This window comes from Coregonus clupeaformis, chromosome 32 (genome assembly GCF_020615455.1).
Source record: "Coregonus clupeaformis isolate EN_2021a chromosome 32, ASM2061545v1, whole genome shotgun sequence".
NCBI classification, from domain to species: domain Eukaryota; kingdom Metazoa; phylum Chordata; class Actinopteri; order Salmoniformes; family Salmonidae; genus Coregonus; species Coregonus clupeaformis.
This window is the reverse complement of record NC_059223.1, coordinates 1,881,054-1,897,130: the sequence shown is the minus strand read 5'-3', so window position 1 is coordinate 1,897,130 and position 16,077 is coordinate 1,881,054. Positions and strand designations below refer to the sequence as shown.

Here is a 16,077-nt window from a genome sequence, read left to right as displayed (position 1 = left end):
ACCAAATTATTATATATGCCGTACTAGTACATGGCTGGATTGATAGACAATGACCTCTAGTGGTAATGATATATATTGCAGCTACCTCAGGAAATGTATATATTCACTGTCGTCACTATCCTGTCATCGGTCCTTTCACTAGACATTACAAGGTATTGAATTGAATGCGGGAGTTCTATTAGTTGGGCAAGATCAATCATACTTACGCCTACTTCTAATATAGACAAAGTTACTTATCTTATTGAAGAATTTTACTTTTTAAATGTAACTACAATTTCCGTATACTGTAACTCGTCTGCTACTGGCCACACTGTGTAGTTTAACATATCCTGGTTGTCATAACAGACAATAGATAGTGTTTAGTATCACAGCTCTTTGAGAGAGGAGAAAGGGAGAGGATAATATGATACCTTGGATCCACTATCTCGGTTTCCACAGCAACCGGTATTAAATGACATGTACTCTGTACTGGACTTTAGAACGGGCAGGCAGACGGGTGTGGAGACAGGTGAGGTGAGCCAGTGGCATTACAGGAAGAGAGATCTCCGACGACAGACATGGTATGAAAAACCACTTCATTGTTTGGGGTTTTCTGTTTAATAATTTCTGTACACGTTTAAGCCAACTCATGGTGTATTTTTGTGTGTTTTCGGTTTAATAATTTCTGTACATGTTTAAGCCAACTCATGGTGTATTTTTGTGTGTTTTCTGTTTAATAATTTCCATTTAATAATTTGTGTTTAAGCCAATTCATGGTGTATTGTGTTTTTCTCAGGCTAAATTCCTGTCAGGAACTCAGATCAACGGTAAGGTGTGCTATGTTGTTTGCTAGCTTTTCTTTTGGTGTGTGAGAGGTCACTTGAGGCATAAATAATGTCAGTCTTTTTCAATAAGTTGATATTGAACAGTAGAGTAAAATATTGTGACTAACTTTGAGAGCAATGTCTTTAAAAAAGGGATTTTAGAAAAGAAGAATCCCATTTGAGGGTAAAAGTATGATTTATTTCTTCCTCTACACTTGTCGAAATGAGACAAGAACATTTAACTGCCTCCTTGGAGTGAGACAAGAACGTTTTAATTGCCTCCTTGGAGTGAGGAGAATGCATTTTGATGCACTGTTTTTAGAATGCATTTTGACATTGTAATATGCACTGTTTTTAGAATATATTATCCTGATTATTATTTTTTTCTCCACAGTCATAGTTTCTTTTTTACCCAGAACCTCAGTGCATTATTTGCATGTTTTTCCCCCTGTAGAGTTCAAGGAATGTTTCTCCTTGTATGACAAGAAGCGCAAGGGGAAGATTGAAGCCAAGGACCTGATCACAGTTATGCGCTGTCTGGGGACGAGTCCCACCTTCGGCGAGATCGACAGACACCTGCAGGTCCACAAGATAGGTATGCCATCAAGGTCCCCTCACTTACCCTGGGGGCATTTCAATAGTCTAGTGACTTACCCTGGGGGCATATCAATAGTCTAGAGTGACTTACCCTGGGGGCATATCAATAGTCTAGAGTGACTTACCCTGGGGGCATCTCAATAGTCTAGAGTGACTTACCCTGGGGGCATCTCAGTAGTCTAGAGTGACTTACCCTGGGGGCATCTCAATAGTCTAGAGTGACTTACCCTGGGGGCATCTCAGTAGTCTAGAGTGACTTACCCTGGGGGCATATCAATAGTCTAGAGTGACGTACCCTGGGGGGCATCTCAATAGTCTAGAGTGACTTACCCTGGGGGCATATCAATAGTCTAGAGTGACGTACCCTGGGGGGCATCTCAATAGTCTAGAGTGACTTACCCTGGGGGCATCTCAGTAGTCTAGAGTGACGTACCCTGGGGGGCATCTCAGTAGTCTAGAATGACTTACCCTGGGGGCATCTAAGTAGTCTAGAGTGACTTACCCTGGGGGCATCTCAGTAGTCTAGAGTGACTTACCCTGGGGGCATCTCAGTAGTCTAGAGTGACTTACCCTGGGGGGCATCTCAGTAGTCTAGAATGACTTACCCTGGGGGCATCTCAGTAGTCTAGAGTGACTTACCCTGGGGGCATCTCAGTAGTCTAGAGTGACTTACCCTGGGGGCATCTCAGTAGTCTAGAGTGACTTACCCTGGGGGCATCTCATTAGTCTAGAGTGACTTACCCTTGGGGCATCTCAGTAGTCTAGAATGACTTACCCTGGGGGCATCTCAGTAGTCTAGAATGACTTACCCTGGGGGCATCTCAGTAGTCTAGAGTGACTTACCCTGGGGGCATCTCAGTAGTCTAGAGTGACTTACCCTGGGGGCATCTCAGTAGTCTAGAATGACTTACCCTGGGGGCATCTCAGTAGTCTAGAGTGACTTACCCTGGGGGCATCTCAGTAGTCTAGAGTGACTTACCCTGGGGGCATCTCAGTAGTCTAGAGTGACTTACCCTTGGGGCATCTCAGTAGTCTACAGCAGGGCTCTCCAACCCTGTTCCTGGAGAGCTACCGTCCTGTAGGGCAATAACTAGCGCACTGATTGATTAGCTAGTTAATAAGCTGAATGAGGTTAGTTACAACTGGGGTTGGAGTGAACCTACAAGAGGGTAGCTCTCCAGGAACAGGGTTGGGAGAGCCATGGTCTAGAGTGACTTACCCTGGGGGCATCTCAGTAGTCTATAGCAGGGGTATTCAACTCTGACCCTACGAGGTCTGGAGCCTGCTGCTTTTCTGTTCTACCTGATCATTAATTGCACCCACCTGGTGTTCCAGGTCTAAATCACTCCCTGATTAGAGGGGAAAGATGAAACAACCCACTGGAACTGGTTGAGTTTGAGGGGTCTAGAGTGACGTCCTCTCTTCATCTGCGTTACCATGACATCTTTTCCCCCCAATTTTATTTTTTTAAAGGTCAGTGCAGATGAAGGGAACAAGTAGGAAAGTGGAAGCCATTAGAATATTGAAGTGGCTCTAGACACCTGGTGATCTAGCTGTACTGTTTAGGAATGGTAGTGAGGTTTTGGCTGTAAATGATTTAACAGGCAGGCAAGCTGCTACTTGGGGAGGTGGGTGGAGGGAGAAAATGTCACCTTGTTGTCACATTGAGTGTAACCTACACATTAGCTGAAATCTGTCCAGGCTTGTTCCAATTCCATTTATTACATTAAAACATATATTTATCTTCTCTCAGCTCTTCATAATTGCTGCACTGAACTTTTTAACCTGGGGGAAGTACTGAGAAATATTCAAACCAATTAACTGATTTGGTAATGTGAAAATGGCTTTGGTTAAAACACGTTTGACTCAACATAATTTTTTTCCATCAATCCCCAATTTCCTGAGAACAACATAGAACTGAATGTCTTTCTGAGAGTCAAAAAGTGTGTCTGCTCTGTTACTCTGAACTTTATGCCCATTTGCAGTTCATTCTTTTACACATTTACACAGGCAGCTCAATTCTGATATTTTTTTCGCCTCATTGATTTTTTTGACCAATCAGATCAGCTCTGAAAAAGATCTGATGTGAAAAGATCTGATGTGATTGGTCAAAAGACCAATTCATGGAAAAAATATCAGAATTGGGCTGCCTGTGTAAACGCAGCCACATTGACACAATCCACTGCCCTAACTAATGATTTGATTGAAGAAGTAAGTAATAATCAACAATGCTCAGTAGAGTTGTATGAAAATACACCACAACTCGGCCATGTAGCAGGTAACCAGTCACTTTAACAGCAGCATTTAGGCCTACTTTGGATCAATGGTGCCCTTTGCAGGTGATTAGTTCTATGGATCTCCTTCCTTCTCCAGATAAGAAGGGCGAGCTGGACTTCTCCACCTTCCTGACCATGATGCACCGGCAGATCCAGCAGGAGGACCCCAAGGCGGAGATCCTGGAGGCCATGAGGATGACGGACAAGCAGAACAAGGGCTACATCCTGGCTTCTGAGCTCCGGACCAAGCTCACCAAGCTAGGAGAGAAGCTAACTGATAAAGAAGGTAGCCTACAATGTGTTTCTATCACTATGGGTTTTAGCTGACATGGATTAAGACCGGACTAGATATAATGCTTAATGGAGTCTCTATTTAAAATGCTGTTTAATGCAGGAGTAGTAGATAGGCTTAATCTGGGTCGGGGAAACTGGCCCTGAAAGTGCAGCTTGACAGTCTGAATTGGCTCCTTCTTACAATCTCTTATACATCATCTGCACTGAGGTTAAAAAGAAAAGTAAAATATAACTGGTATACCTTTTCCTGGTATTTGTTTTCATCAGTCCAGCTCTTTTAACCCTTTACACTCGTACCCGTATACGGGTTGAAAATGGCAGATTTGGGCACTGATAAACGCCTAAATTGGAACGCAGTGTCTGTCTGGACAGTAACGTTCTATACATGACGTCAGAGCTCTGGCTCTGCGCTTCACAGCGCTGTATCGGTTTTGACTGACAGCCATTCTGAACTTGAGCACTGCTTGCGAAAAGAAGTTGCCCCATCCCTCCCGGTAATTGGGCAACTTTTTAAAATGTTTCGTTGTGTGCGTGAGGGAAATGTTGTAAATTAAGAGGGCTCTATGTATTTTGAAAGATGAGACGTTGAGGATTATAATAAATACTGGTTTGATGTCATACATGCAAGCCTAACACCAGTGAGTCTAAATGGGCACTTCACATTTCCATGTCATAAATGTAATTTCATATACAGTGTTTGTTTATGATCACTATGTTTGATGTATAGTTACAAGATGACATGGCGTCATACCCTGGGTTATTTTGAACAGAATGAGCCTGTTTGTCTACAGTGAATAACATTTGCCTCGGCACACGCACTTGAATGCACTCATGACTCCTTTCTATAGACGGGTTGGTTGTTTAGCAACAACAGCGCAACTATGGGGCGAAACAGACGGGGTGCTCTTAGATTGTTGAAACGTGTGAAATATATTTGTATTTATTGAAAACACAAATACATTTGCACAATGAGCACTTTTCTCTCAAATACATTGTTACAGTTGTTGGTTAGCTAGCTAGCGATTTTTTTGCCATATTAGCAGAGACATGACATCAGTCCAAACACCTCAAAACAAGACATGGTATCAAGAACAAGATAAAACTAGCTGAAACGAGCCACCTACGATTCCGCTCATGGCAGCAGCTTTTCATTGTTGCTAGATATCTGACCATCCAGAATGACAACAATACACAGACTTCTGCCCCATTGAATCACGTGCATCATTTTCGTGGCGTTGTCAGCTAACCCGTCTATGCGCACCGAAATTACGATATGTTTCCCTAAATTGCATTGTGAAAGCTGTTGGTGAACACATAATTAGGAGAGGAAGTACAAAACCATCGACGCTAGACAGAGAGGAATTTGCTTAAGCAAAAGGCAGTTTATTAAACACAGAGATATCTGTTACTGTTAGCTAACATGCATGGGATCCTGCTAATTAACATGCATGGACCTAATCATATAGCACTCTATTAGTGTCAGCTGAGAAGGATGCATAAACAGAGTTTACAGCATTACTTTATACAATGTAACATAAAGGAAGGGGTCCTTCTTCTAGTCCCTTGATTGGTTCCCGAGGCGTAGGAGGCGGGTCTGCTCTGTCCAGAGCAGATGCCCCATTGGTGCACGGCTGAGTCCTCTGCCCTTGGCACCCGACCAGTAGACAGGGGAGTGGAATGAGTGTGCGTGCAAATGAAATGTTTGTGTGTGTCCAGGGAACTCGTGAGGAGTTGAGAATGAGTGTGCGTGAAAGTGAAATATTGGTGTGTGTCAAGAGAAAGTGGTGGGGAGTATCTGGTGGTTTATGGCCGGAGAGGGGGTGTTGTCCTATTATCGCATTCCTGCAAGACTAGGTCATCTGGTGAGAGATATGGTGTTCTCCTCTGTCCTTTGATCTCTGACCTAAAACAGCATTTATTGAAAACAGGCTCCAAATGGGTCTTTGCACAACATTTTAGTCAGACCAATCTATAACCAATTATATTTACTACGACAAAGCCTAACACTTTAATATTGTATTTCATAACTTAGATAGTCATGTTGGCAATAGAACATGCTTTCAAATGATTCACACCTGACCCAGATTGCGATTTTATAATGGACTGTTTTTGGATTGCGTGAACAACAACAATAACTGTGATTGCGAGGATGCTGGGCTGTGTTCCAAACAAAATACCTACAAGTGTGCTTGCTCTAATTCTTCAACGGCACAGCTAGGAGAGCTCAAAAAAGCACCTTACAGTTGAAGCCTTTTCTATGAGTCATAAAAGTGCATAGACATTTCTTAGGAAATGTGCACACTTTGGAGAGGTGTGTGGCCACTTAGACACCAGTTAGACCTCTCACTCAAACCTCTTATTGTTCTGTCTTGTGTTGCACCTACAACACATTTTCCAGGAATATTATTATCATGTTACTGAATGTATCCAGAGTATTTTCAGATTTCGTTAACAACAAATGTGGCAAAAAGTACAGAAAATTTAAATGCACATAAAATCAACAGTGTAAGGTTTGGATTCAGTCTTGTCAGGTGAACTGCTGTGTCCTCACCTTTTTAGTCTAACAATTTCCCCATAATCTCTAAACTGTTCCCTTTTCATTGCTACCATGTTTATGCATATGATTTTCATATTTCTTCTGTAAGAAACATTTCAATGTAGCCCTATCCATATAGGCCAATTCCCAGGAGTGTAAAGGGTTAAATTAGTGCAGATGGGGGAAATAGAGAAACAAGGCCACTTTAGACCATTGAGAGACACCCAGTGCCTTCAAGAGACCCTATGGAAATACACATTGAGATGGCAGCTTTCCCACTGGACACACTGGTTGAATTAACGTTGTGTCCACGTCATTTCAATTCAATTTAATTGACATCTGTGCCCAGTGGGTCAAGTCATTCTCATGTGTCAACACATACATTAACTGAATCTTGTGTCAATTTGCAAATTATAAAACACTTTAAATGTTTTAACGATTCTACCTGGTAACATACTTGTGGTTGGTCCTAAATCAGCGAATTAACATGAAGTTATTTCCCCTCTAAAATTTGCAGTGGACGAGCTGTTCAGAGAAGCCAACGTGAAGTCTAATGGCAAGGTGCACTACGAGGAGTTCACCAGGATGGTGACACTACCGTCAGTGGATTACTGAGGGACAGGAGGAGGTGACGTCCTTTATGATAGGGAAGCATGGTCATGGAAGGGACCTGGTTATGCATGCACTGAGCATTACCCAACCACCTCCATGCACATAATTTATTGATCATCTAGGTTTGTATCTATTGTAGGCTACGTTCTATCATTTATACAAGTGCATTTGATTAATTAAATGGATGAATCTTTTTTTATTTTTTATTGAGGGTTTGTATTTTACTTGCTGCAGGAAGAGTAGCTGCTGCATGTGCAACAGGTAATGGAGATTCAAATAAACAAAATAAACACAACTATCCCTTTTCGATTTTGAGTTTAAAACTGTTTGTTGAACTTGTGTTCTAGGTGTAGGATTTTATAAATGTAGTTTACATGGTGCAATCACTCAAGCTCTTTCAGCCATACCATTGAACTAAAAAGTTGTGCAAGTTGTTTGTTCCTCCCACAATATTCTTTACAATAACAATTTAAGTCAATATTTACATGTCATAGTAACCAAATTATACAACGTCATTAGTAGGAATGTATGTTTAAAAAAAATAATAGTTATGTAGGAAGGACCGAATTCTTTGCACACACACTGCATATTGTGTCAATAGTGTGCAGCTGTAGCCTGCAATTGGAGGTGAATTCTTTGCACACACACCATTCATTTATGGCATAAATTACACGTCAAAGGAATTCTCTGCCTGATAGATTGTCAGTAAGCATATATAATTTTTTTACAAGAACGTAATGGCATTTAATTTAGTCATCCAATATAGCTAAGCCATTGTTAAGGAGTGCAGGGGGGCAGGAGGAATATGTGGAGAATATACAGGTAACTGCCAAAATAAAGGAAACCCTGGATTAAATGAGGGGTACCAAAATATATACAAAGCGGGTGCTTCCACCCAGGTGTGGTTCCTGAGTTAAGCAATTAAAACATCCCATCATGCTTAGGGTCATGTATAAAATTGCCCAGTTGTCCATTATTTTGGCTACCATGACTAGAAGAGATTTCAGTGACTTTGAAACAGGGGTCTCAAAGGAGCATAGGGGGTTTAGAGTGTGTGTGTCACCAGATCTCAACCCAACTGAACACTTATGGGAGATTCTGGAGCGGAACATGAGACAGCGTTTTCCACCACCACCGACAAAACACCAATATGGAATTTATTGTGGAAGAATGGTGTTGCATCCCTCCAATAGAGTTCCAGACTCTGGTAGAATCTTTGCCAAGGCACATTGAAGCTGTTCTGGCGGCACGTGGTTGCCCAATGCCCTATTAAAACACTTATTGGTTTTTCCTTTATTTTGGCAGTTACCTGTACGTTTCTCAAACTCGGTCTTGGGGGACCCCATGTTTTGGTTTTTGCCCTAGCAATACACAGCTGATTAAAATAATCATAGCTTGATGATTAGTTGATTATTTGAATCAGCTTTGTAGTGCTAGGGAAAAAACCTAAACGTGCACCCCTTGGTGTTCCGAGGCCCAAGTTTGGGAAACGCTGGACACACCTACCAAATGTAATTGTTTTATTTTTATTTAACCAGGTAAGACCCATTTTCCAGGGCGACCTGACAAGAAGACAAAACGGAAATAGCAGCGTGTACATAAAATGTTACAAAAAAAATACAAGTAAACAAAAATGATAAACTGCAGCTATCAAAAACATTATTCGATCAGTCTTAAACACCGGGAAAGACTCTAACTCCCCTAACTTTTAATATCTTTTGAAGCATGTTACTGGATGAAGGGGCATTATGGGATAACTATGGTTTCCCCATCTCAGTTCTAGCCTTAGGAACAGACAAGGACTGCAGCGACTGTGAACGAAGACTGTATTGAGTGACTGATCTGGTCAGTAAGGAACAGAGATACAAAGGTGGTTGCCCTATCAATGCTTTCTTTGAACAGACAAGTGTACCAGTGCTTTAGCTTCCTGGTGGAGAGAGAGGTCCATTGCACCATGGCATATAAATCACAGTGATGGGAGAGTGATCTATCTTGCATTGGTGATAAATCTTAAAAGCACCATGACACACTGTGTCCAGAGTTTTTAAGGTACTTGCTAAGCCCTGCATACAGATAATATCACCATAATCCAGCACTGCTAACAAAGGGCTTTGAACAAGATCCTTTCTGACTGACATTGAAAAGCAAGATTTGTTCCAAAAATTAAAACCCAATTTCAACTTCAGTTTCTTGGTGAAGTTATCAATGTGCTGTTTAAAATTCAGCTTTTCATCTAACCAAATGCCAACATACTTATAGGTGACATTTTCAATTTGCTTGCTTTTTACAGTTGAAATCTGCAAGTGACTCCATTTGTCTACTTTCAGAGAAGAGAAAACCATAAGTGTAGTTTTCCTTGCATTAAGCACAAGTTTCAATTGGAAAAGTTGCTTTTGAACAGCATCAAAAGCCAACTGTAAATCCTGAAAAGCCTTCAAGATGTGCTAGAATAAATAATTGTGTCATCAGCATACAGTCTTCCCTATATCATTTATATACATTGTAAAAAGGATCAGACCTAAAATTGAGCCCTGGGGAACTCCTTTGATAAGCCTTGGAAACTCAGATTTCATACCCTCTGTGCTACACTGCATTCTGTCAGAAAGGTAGTTTTGGAACCAATCCAATGTTTCAACATTTAAACCAACTTTTTTTTTGTCTATACAACTGCAGGGTCAACAAAGGCTGTCAATAAAAAGTGAAACACAGTGATGTTTCTTGTCCTGAGCATCTAGAATATCACCTACAACCTTAGTTACAGCAGTAATTGTACTATGCTTGGCTCTAAAATCCGACTGGAATTGAGATCAAATTAGTTATTATACAGAAAGTCTTTCAATTGTGAGTTCAACCAGGTTTTCCAAAGATTTTGCCAGTGCAGACAGTTTAGATATGGGACTATAGTTATCCAACTTTGACCCAACTGACCCACACAACACATTGCCTGAATAAATCAATCGACCAAGATGTAAAATGTTGACGTAGGCTGCTTGCCAGACTTTTGGAATCGTATTACTCGCCAATGAAAGATTAAATATATGCGTGAGAGAGGCAGCAATGATCTCTGCACCAATTTGGGGAAAATAAGGGTTAAATTGGTCCGAGGCCGGCCGCTTTCATAATATAAATAGATTTGAGTGTCATTACAACTTCTGAAAGGGTAATCTCGTCGGTAAAATTAAGTAGATTAACCTTAGGCCGGTTTCCGAAGTGGTCAACCTTCTCAAACACTCTATATGAACGAAGAAAATACGCATACCAATATGCTTATCTTATTTATAATGTACTGTCTAATTGTAATCCATTATATCGTGTCGCAGTTACATCACATGTGTGTGAGTCTTTACGCATTAAGTAATCTCCAATAACGCATTGAATATCATGATGCTATAACGTTAATCTTCAATCGACCATTTCTTGTCATCTAATGAGTTTTAGTAATTGGTATCTAGCGTTTTCGAAAGTTGCAAATTGACCCACACAACACATTGCCTGAATATATCAATCGACCAAAATGCTTAATTTATTTGCGCTTTATTTCACATACATGGCAATGACCCTTTACATTCAGCCACACATTCAGATACCACAACAGAAGCACTGATAACATATTAATAGGATCACATTTATTTCGATGTTGCTGTACTAAAAATGTGTACACTGAATGGCGATGTGTGAGCTTGAATGGACGACAGAAGAAACATCTCAACATTCCAATAAAGGGTATAATATCCACAGGGTATATTGACTTCGGTGTACTCTATAGATTTGCGACTCTCTTATCTTAAAATCAACAGGTAATCATTGCGAGTAAAGTTTACTAAGTACATGTCCGTCCCGTTCCAGTGCGTGCCAAGGGACGCACCAAATTTCTGTAAATACTGCTTTTCACAACGTTGGGCTACTCTGTGCAACTGGTGCCCCGTGCGTAATGACAACATTGGGAACTCAAGAACTCTGTCATTTATCGTTCCCAAATGCATGCGTAATTGATGAAAGCAAGTCATTTCATAGAGTAAGTGCATTATGTCTGGTGGATACACTGTGAATCTTCAGGTGCCATTCCGGGTAGAACCAGTCTGTCAATAACGGATAGTCGACATTGTGTGGTGTCTAGAACATTCAAGGGAATAACCCCTTGGTTGTCGTCGTGTGTTACACGTGTGTTGCACGTCCCCGTAAACGTACGTATTGTACAGGCTTTGGAGATTGCTGGTGAGGAAATTCTCCAAAACAAATCCTTCAGCATCTTTCTGAATTCTCGTCGCATGAGACAATACAGAACTGGGTTCAAACAGCTATTGGCATGCGCGAGGCACACAGTCACCGGGAATACATAGGTGTGGACCAAATAGTAGGATTTATCCCAATTGACAGCGTTAAATTTCACCAATACGCCCCAGAATGTGATGGCGTGATTTGGCATCCAGCAAAGAAAGAAGGAGAGGACCACGATGGTGACAGATTTGGTAACCCTCGACCTCCGTTTGGGGTGGTTGTTGTTCATGCTCCTCAGACGGATAAACCGTAAGAGCATCAGATAGCAGACGGACACTATCAGCATGGGTATGACGAAGGCTATGATGATTTTTTGGAGATGATAGAGCGCGAGCCAGTCATGTCCCTCGGGGAACCTGATGAGGCAGAGCTTCTCTCCAGCCACTACTGTCACAGAGGAGAAGATGGTAGTGGGTGCTGTGGCAATGGTTGCGGAGACCCACAGCACCGCGCACACCCATTTCACGGAACACGACCTCTGCCTCGACCGATTCTTCAGAGCCGAGGCCACAGACCAGTAACGGGTCACACTCATAGCAGTCAGAAAGAACACGCTCGCGTACATGTTCATAACTGTTACGGAAAGGATGATTTTACACATGGCGTCTCCAAACGGCCAGCTGAAGTCCAGTGCGGTGTCCACTGCCCAGAACGGCAGAGTCAACACAAACTGGAAGTCCGTCATTGCCAAGTTGATGATGAAAAAGTTAATACTCGATTTCTTCCGGCCCTGTTTTAATCTCATTAGGAAAAAGACTAACAAGTTCCCAATTAACCCCACCGCGCAAACAATGGAGTACACAACGGAGATGATTATCCTTAGAATCGGGGTGCCGTCCGCGGTCACGTCAATATCCTCCAGACTGCCGAATTTGTCATCATCCATCAAAGTCATGTTCAATGCCCCGCTACCGCTGTGGTTGAGTAGCTCGCCCATCCTCACTGATAAGAATGCAACAACCGGTGCTTCTACTTGCACCAGGTCGCTTCCCGATGGCATATCAAAGAAGAGTCCTCGCGCTCCATGCAACTGAGTGCTTATTTTAGCTGATCATTTTATGTAATTGAAGCTTGTATGATAAAAGTTATCGTGTCTACAGTCCTTGATAACACGGCAATCAATGTGAAACTTTGCATCTTGACTGTAGTCTTATACAGGTGCGCCGCTGTGCGCGTTCACAGCGCCTGCCCCTGCAACGCGTGGATTGGTCGATTGAGACGTGATGGACCCTGTGAATAAACTACTAATAGGTCTCGACAAAATATGATTTTTCAGATACCAAAAGAAAATAAGCTACACTATATGTACAAAAGTATGTGGACACCCCTTCAAATTAGTGGATCCGGCTATTTCAGCCACACCCTTTGCTGACAGGTGTATAAAATCGAGCACACCGCCATGCAATCTCCATAGACAAACATTGGCAGTAGAATGGCCTTACTGAAGAGCTCAGTGAATTTCAATGTGGCACCGTGATAGGATGCCACCTTTCCAATTAGTCAGTTCTTCAAATTTGGAAATGTCTAGGAGCAACAATGGCTCAGCCAGGAAGTGGTAGGTCACACAAGCTCACAGAACAGCACCGCCGAGTGCTGGAGCGCGTAAAAGTCGTCTGTCCTTGGTTGCAACACTCACTACAGAGTTCCAAATTGCCTCTGGAAGGGAGGCGAATGCTACCTGCCCCAATGCATAGTGCCAACTGTAAAGTTTGGTGGAAGAGGAATAATGGTCTGGGTCTGTTTTTCATGGTTCGGGCTAGGCCTCTTAGTTCCAGTGAAGGGAAATCTTAACGCTACAGAATACAATGACATTCTAGACGATTCTGTTCTTCTAACATTGTGGCAACAGTTTGGGGAAGGCCCTTTCCTGTTTCAGCATGACAATGCCCCTGTGCACAAAGCGAGTTCCATACAGAAATGTTTGTCGATAGGTGTGGAAGAACTTGACTGGCCTGCACAGAGCCCTGACCTTAACCCCATTGAACACCTTTGGGATGAATTGGAACGCTAACTGCGAGCCAGGCCTAATTGCCCAACATCAGTGCCCGACCTCACTAATGCTTGTGGCTGGATGGAAGCAAGTCTCCGCAGCAATGTTCCAACATCTAGTGGAAAACCTTCCCAGAAGAGTTGAGGCTGTTATAGCAACAAATGGGGGACCAACTCCATATTAATGCCCATGATTTTGGAATGAGATGTTCGATGAGCAGTTGTCCACATACTTTTGGTCACGAAGTGTACATGTACATTTCTTCTTCCCTTGTTTTATATACTTTTTAATGTTTCTATATAGAAAAAATGTCCCTGACATTTTATCAAAATATAATGAATAATGGGAGGGTATTTACTTGACCAGTTGCCAATACTTTATGGTTTGAAAAGGACCAAAATGATGTTGCAAAACCATGAAATAGTTGTGCCTCCCTTGTGCGTGAACAGGTGCCCGAAAAATGCCAAAATTCCCCCTAGTCTAGCCTACTCAAATATCGGTTTCCTTATCTTACCAAAGCTTTACCACGGCAGACATTACATTTTAAATGTTTTTTATTTATGTATTCATTCTTTGACATTTGCATGTTTATTATAGACATATGTGCCAAACTGACCATCCTCTTCCGCTAGAGGGGGCAACATGATGGGGACACTTTGGAGAGAACCAGTGGTTGACCAGTGAAGGATGCCATAGGGCACGTGTCAATCTAGTTCCATGGAGGACCGTGTGTCGGCGGGTTTTTGCTCCTTCTTTGTACTTGATTGATTAATTAAGGTCACTGATTGGTAAGGAACTCCCCTCACCTGGTTGTCTAGGTCAAATCCAGCAGACACTAGGCCCTCCGTGGAAATAGTTTGACACCCCTGCCATAGGAGATACACTATTCTGAGCTCCAAGATGAAAGCATAATTTTCAAAGGAAACATAATGCAATTGCACTTGATTAGTTGTGTTTATGATTTCCTTGGAGTTTTGGCCTTCTCACAGTGCATAATGCACACAGGTCCCGTTATGCACTGGTGCTCAGTGCAGTAACCTAGACGGCTATATGTCACACATATGATGAATCCATGCGAACAAGATTATACAGTAGGCTAAAGTGTCGCTGTAGGCCTATAATATACAAGCAATATGCTTTAATATTGTGTACAATCGCAATATTAGCCTTTATCGGGTGTGTGTTAGCCTATTTGACATCCAGTTCAATGTGTCAATTCGACTTTCCTCAACTATCCCACTTTATTGACATTTGCACACCATACGTATTTTTATTTTAACAGGCAACCCAAGTAATTGAATGTAATATTCTCCCCATCACCTACCATCCCCTGGGCTACTACTGAAAGACATTCATTCTATTCTCTCAAGTCCACCCACTAAACTTTATCGGAGAGGGCGGTTCTTAAGCAAAGTTTGGCTTGTTAAGGACCGTTCCTAACTGTCAGGGCTGTCGAAGGGGGCTTGATGGAAGAAAGAAGGGACAACGTCTTGTCAGCAAACAACACTTAGAGCTTAACATTCTTGAAATGCAAAAGACGCATGTGAAAATCCCCGAGGAACGGTACAACTTCGTAAAAAACTTATGAAGTTTATATCGCCGGCGTCACGCTTTCTATGCTTAAAGTGCATGGTTCTAGCCGGGTATAAGTGTTTCACTCCAAAATGGAGAGCGTTTGAAATGACAGTCGGCACAGTGAGGATAAAGCATAATTACATGTTTTCTTTCTTTACCTTCCAACAAGATGATTTACTTTCACTGCGGACTGCACGTTCTCGAGCAAACTTTCTCTCCCATTCACTTTTTGGTTGCAGCGGGGGTCTTGGCGATGTTTCACAACAGTAAAACATTTGGATTTGAACAAGAGACAGGTAAGCCAGCCGCTTAAAGTCAATGAATCATTCCTCTGACATACTTTTATTTTAAATCGTTTTGTGGAATAGTTCAGCTATGCTGGCATTTTAAAATGTCAGTTACAGTAACAAGGGGACCTCTGCAGCCCATTGTACTCAGGCAACTGATCTGCCCTACGGAGCCTTTACTCACACAAACATAGTCTAGCGATGTGACTGATCTATTTAGTCACACAAACGCATCCTAGCGATGTGACTGATCTACGCAGCCTTTACACAAACAGCCTAGTGATGTGACTGATATATGCAAGCAGTTCACTTGGGAAATATTGACACTTATGTTATGTTTTCACCCTTTTGCCGAAATCCCATGAGAATATGACTCAAAACAGACGTGATGTTCCCAGGCTATACCTCTATTTCCAGCTTGTATGAGACCAGCTACAGTATTTCAGAGGGGGTTTTCCCCCCAGAGAGATCCGTCATTGAACCGCCTCTAGTGCTTCAGGCCATGCTTAAAATTCTAGTAGCCTAGCTGTAGTTTGCTACCCCAAACTTTTACTTGGGTCATGCCTGATGATGTCATAAGCACGCTCATGTTTACCTACTGTATCTGTACCTCACAGAGATAGTCACATTCCACTAGTCAATGTAAACTGTTAGGCAAACAACATGAGTGAATGGCATGAGGATTAATTGTGTTCAGTTCTTTAAATAATTTGCTCCCATTAGTCCAATAACTCAAGCTGTGGTATCTTAAAGATACCAGATACAGTAGTCAACCTAAAGTTGGCCTCTGAGCTGGTGTCTTGGTGTGAACAATTAATACAAATTAAAC

General features: G+C 42.0%; 3 protein-coding genes across 3 annotated transcripts in view; 2 read left to right on the top strand and 1 right to left on the bottom strand.

The window, feature by feature from the left end:
* The first annotated feature begins 478 nt into the window (after positions 1 to 478).
* Positions 479 to 7,322, top strand: LOC121548165 (calmodulin-like protein 4). Its single transcript, XM_041859514.2, has 5 exons — positions 479 to 560; positions 776 to 806; positions 1,258 to 1,398; positions 3,774 to 3,962; positions 7,024 to 7,322. Exons 1-5 carry the CDS (start codon positions 558 to 560, stop codon positions 7,119 to 7,121), a joined length of 462 nt encoding a protein of 153 aa, XP_041715448.2. The 5' UTR covers positions 479 to 557; the 3' UTR covers positions 7,122 to 7,322.
* A 3,075-nt stretch (positions 7,323 to 10,397) lies between these two features.
* On the bottom strand, positions 10,398 to 12,550 carry rxfp3.3a2 (relaxin family peptide receptor 3.3a2). Its single transcript, XM_041859837.2, has one exon. It carries the CDS (start codon positions 12,394 to 12,396, stop codon positions 11,143 to 11,145), a length of 1,254 nt encoding a protein of 417 aa, XP_041715771.2. The 5' UTR covers positions 12,397 to 12,550; the 3' UTR covers positions 10,398 to 11,142.
* A 2,024-nt stretch (positions 12,551 to 14,574) lies between these two features.
* LOC121548163 (A disintegrin and metalloproteinase with thrombospondin motifs 7) overlaps positions 14,575 to 16,077 on the top strand; it is a 94,915-nt gene continuing 93,412 nt past the window's right edge. Inside the window, exon 1 of the mRNA XM_045209949.1 lies at positions 14,575 to 15,257. Coding sequence (XP_045065884.1) covers positions 15,131 to 15,257 — 127 coding nt within the window. The 5' untranslated portion in view covers positions 14,575 to 15,130. The remainder of the gene's footprint in view (positions 15,258 to 16,077) is intronic.

What these genes read in the sequence shown, in the direction of transcription:
- LOC121548165 (XM_041859514.2), top strand. An exon ending in CCTGCAGGTCCACAAGATAG is followed by an intron (nt 1,399 to 3,773) that starts GTATGCCATCAA and finishes TTCCTTCTCCAG; the next exon opens with ATAAGAAGGGCGAGCTGGAC. An exon ending in GAAGCTAACTGATAAAGAAG is followed by an intron (nt 3,963 to 7,023) that starts GTAGCCTACAAT and finishes TAAAATTTGCAG; the next exon opens with TGGACGAGCTGTTCAGAGAA.
- rxfp3.3a2 (XM_041859837.2), bottom strand. Translation starts at nt 12,396, where the DNA reads ATGCCATCGGGAAGCGACCTGGTGCAAGTAGAAGCACCGGTTGTTGCA.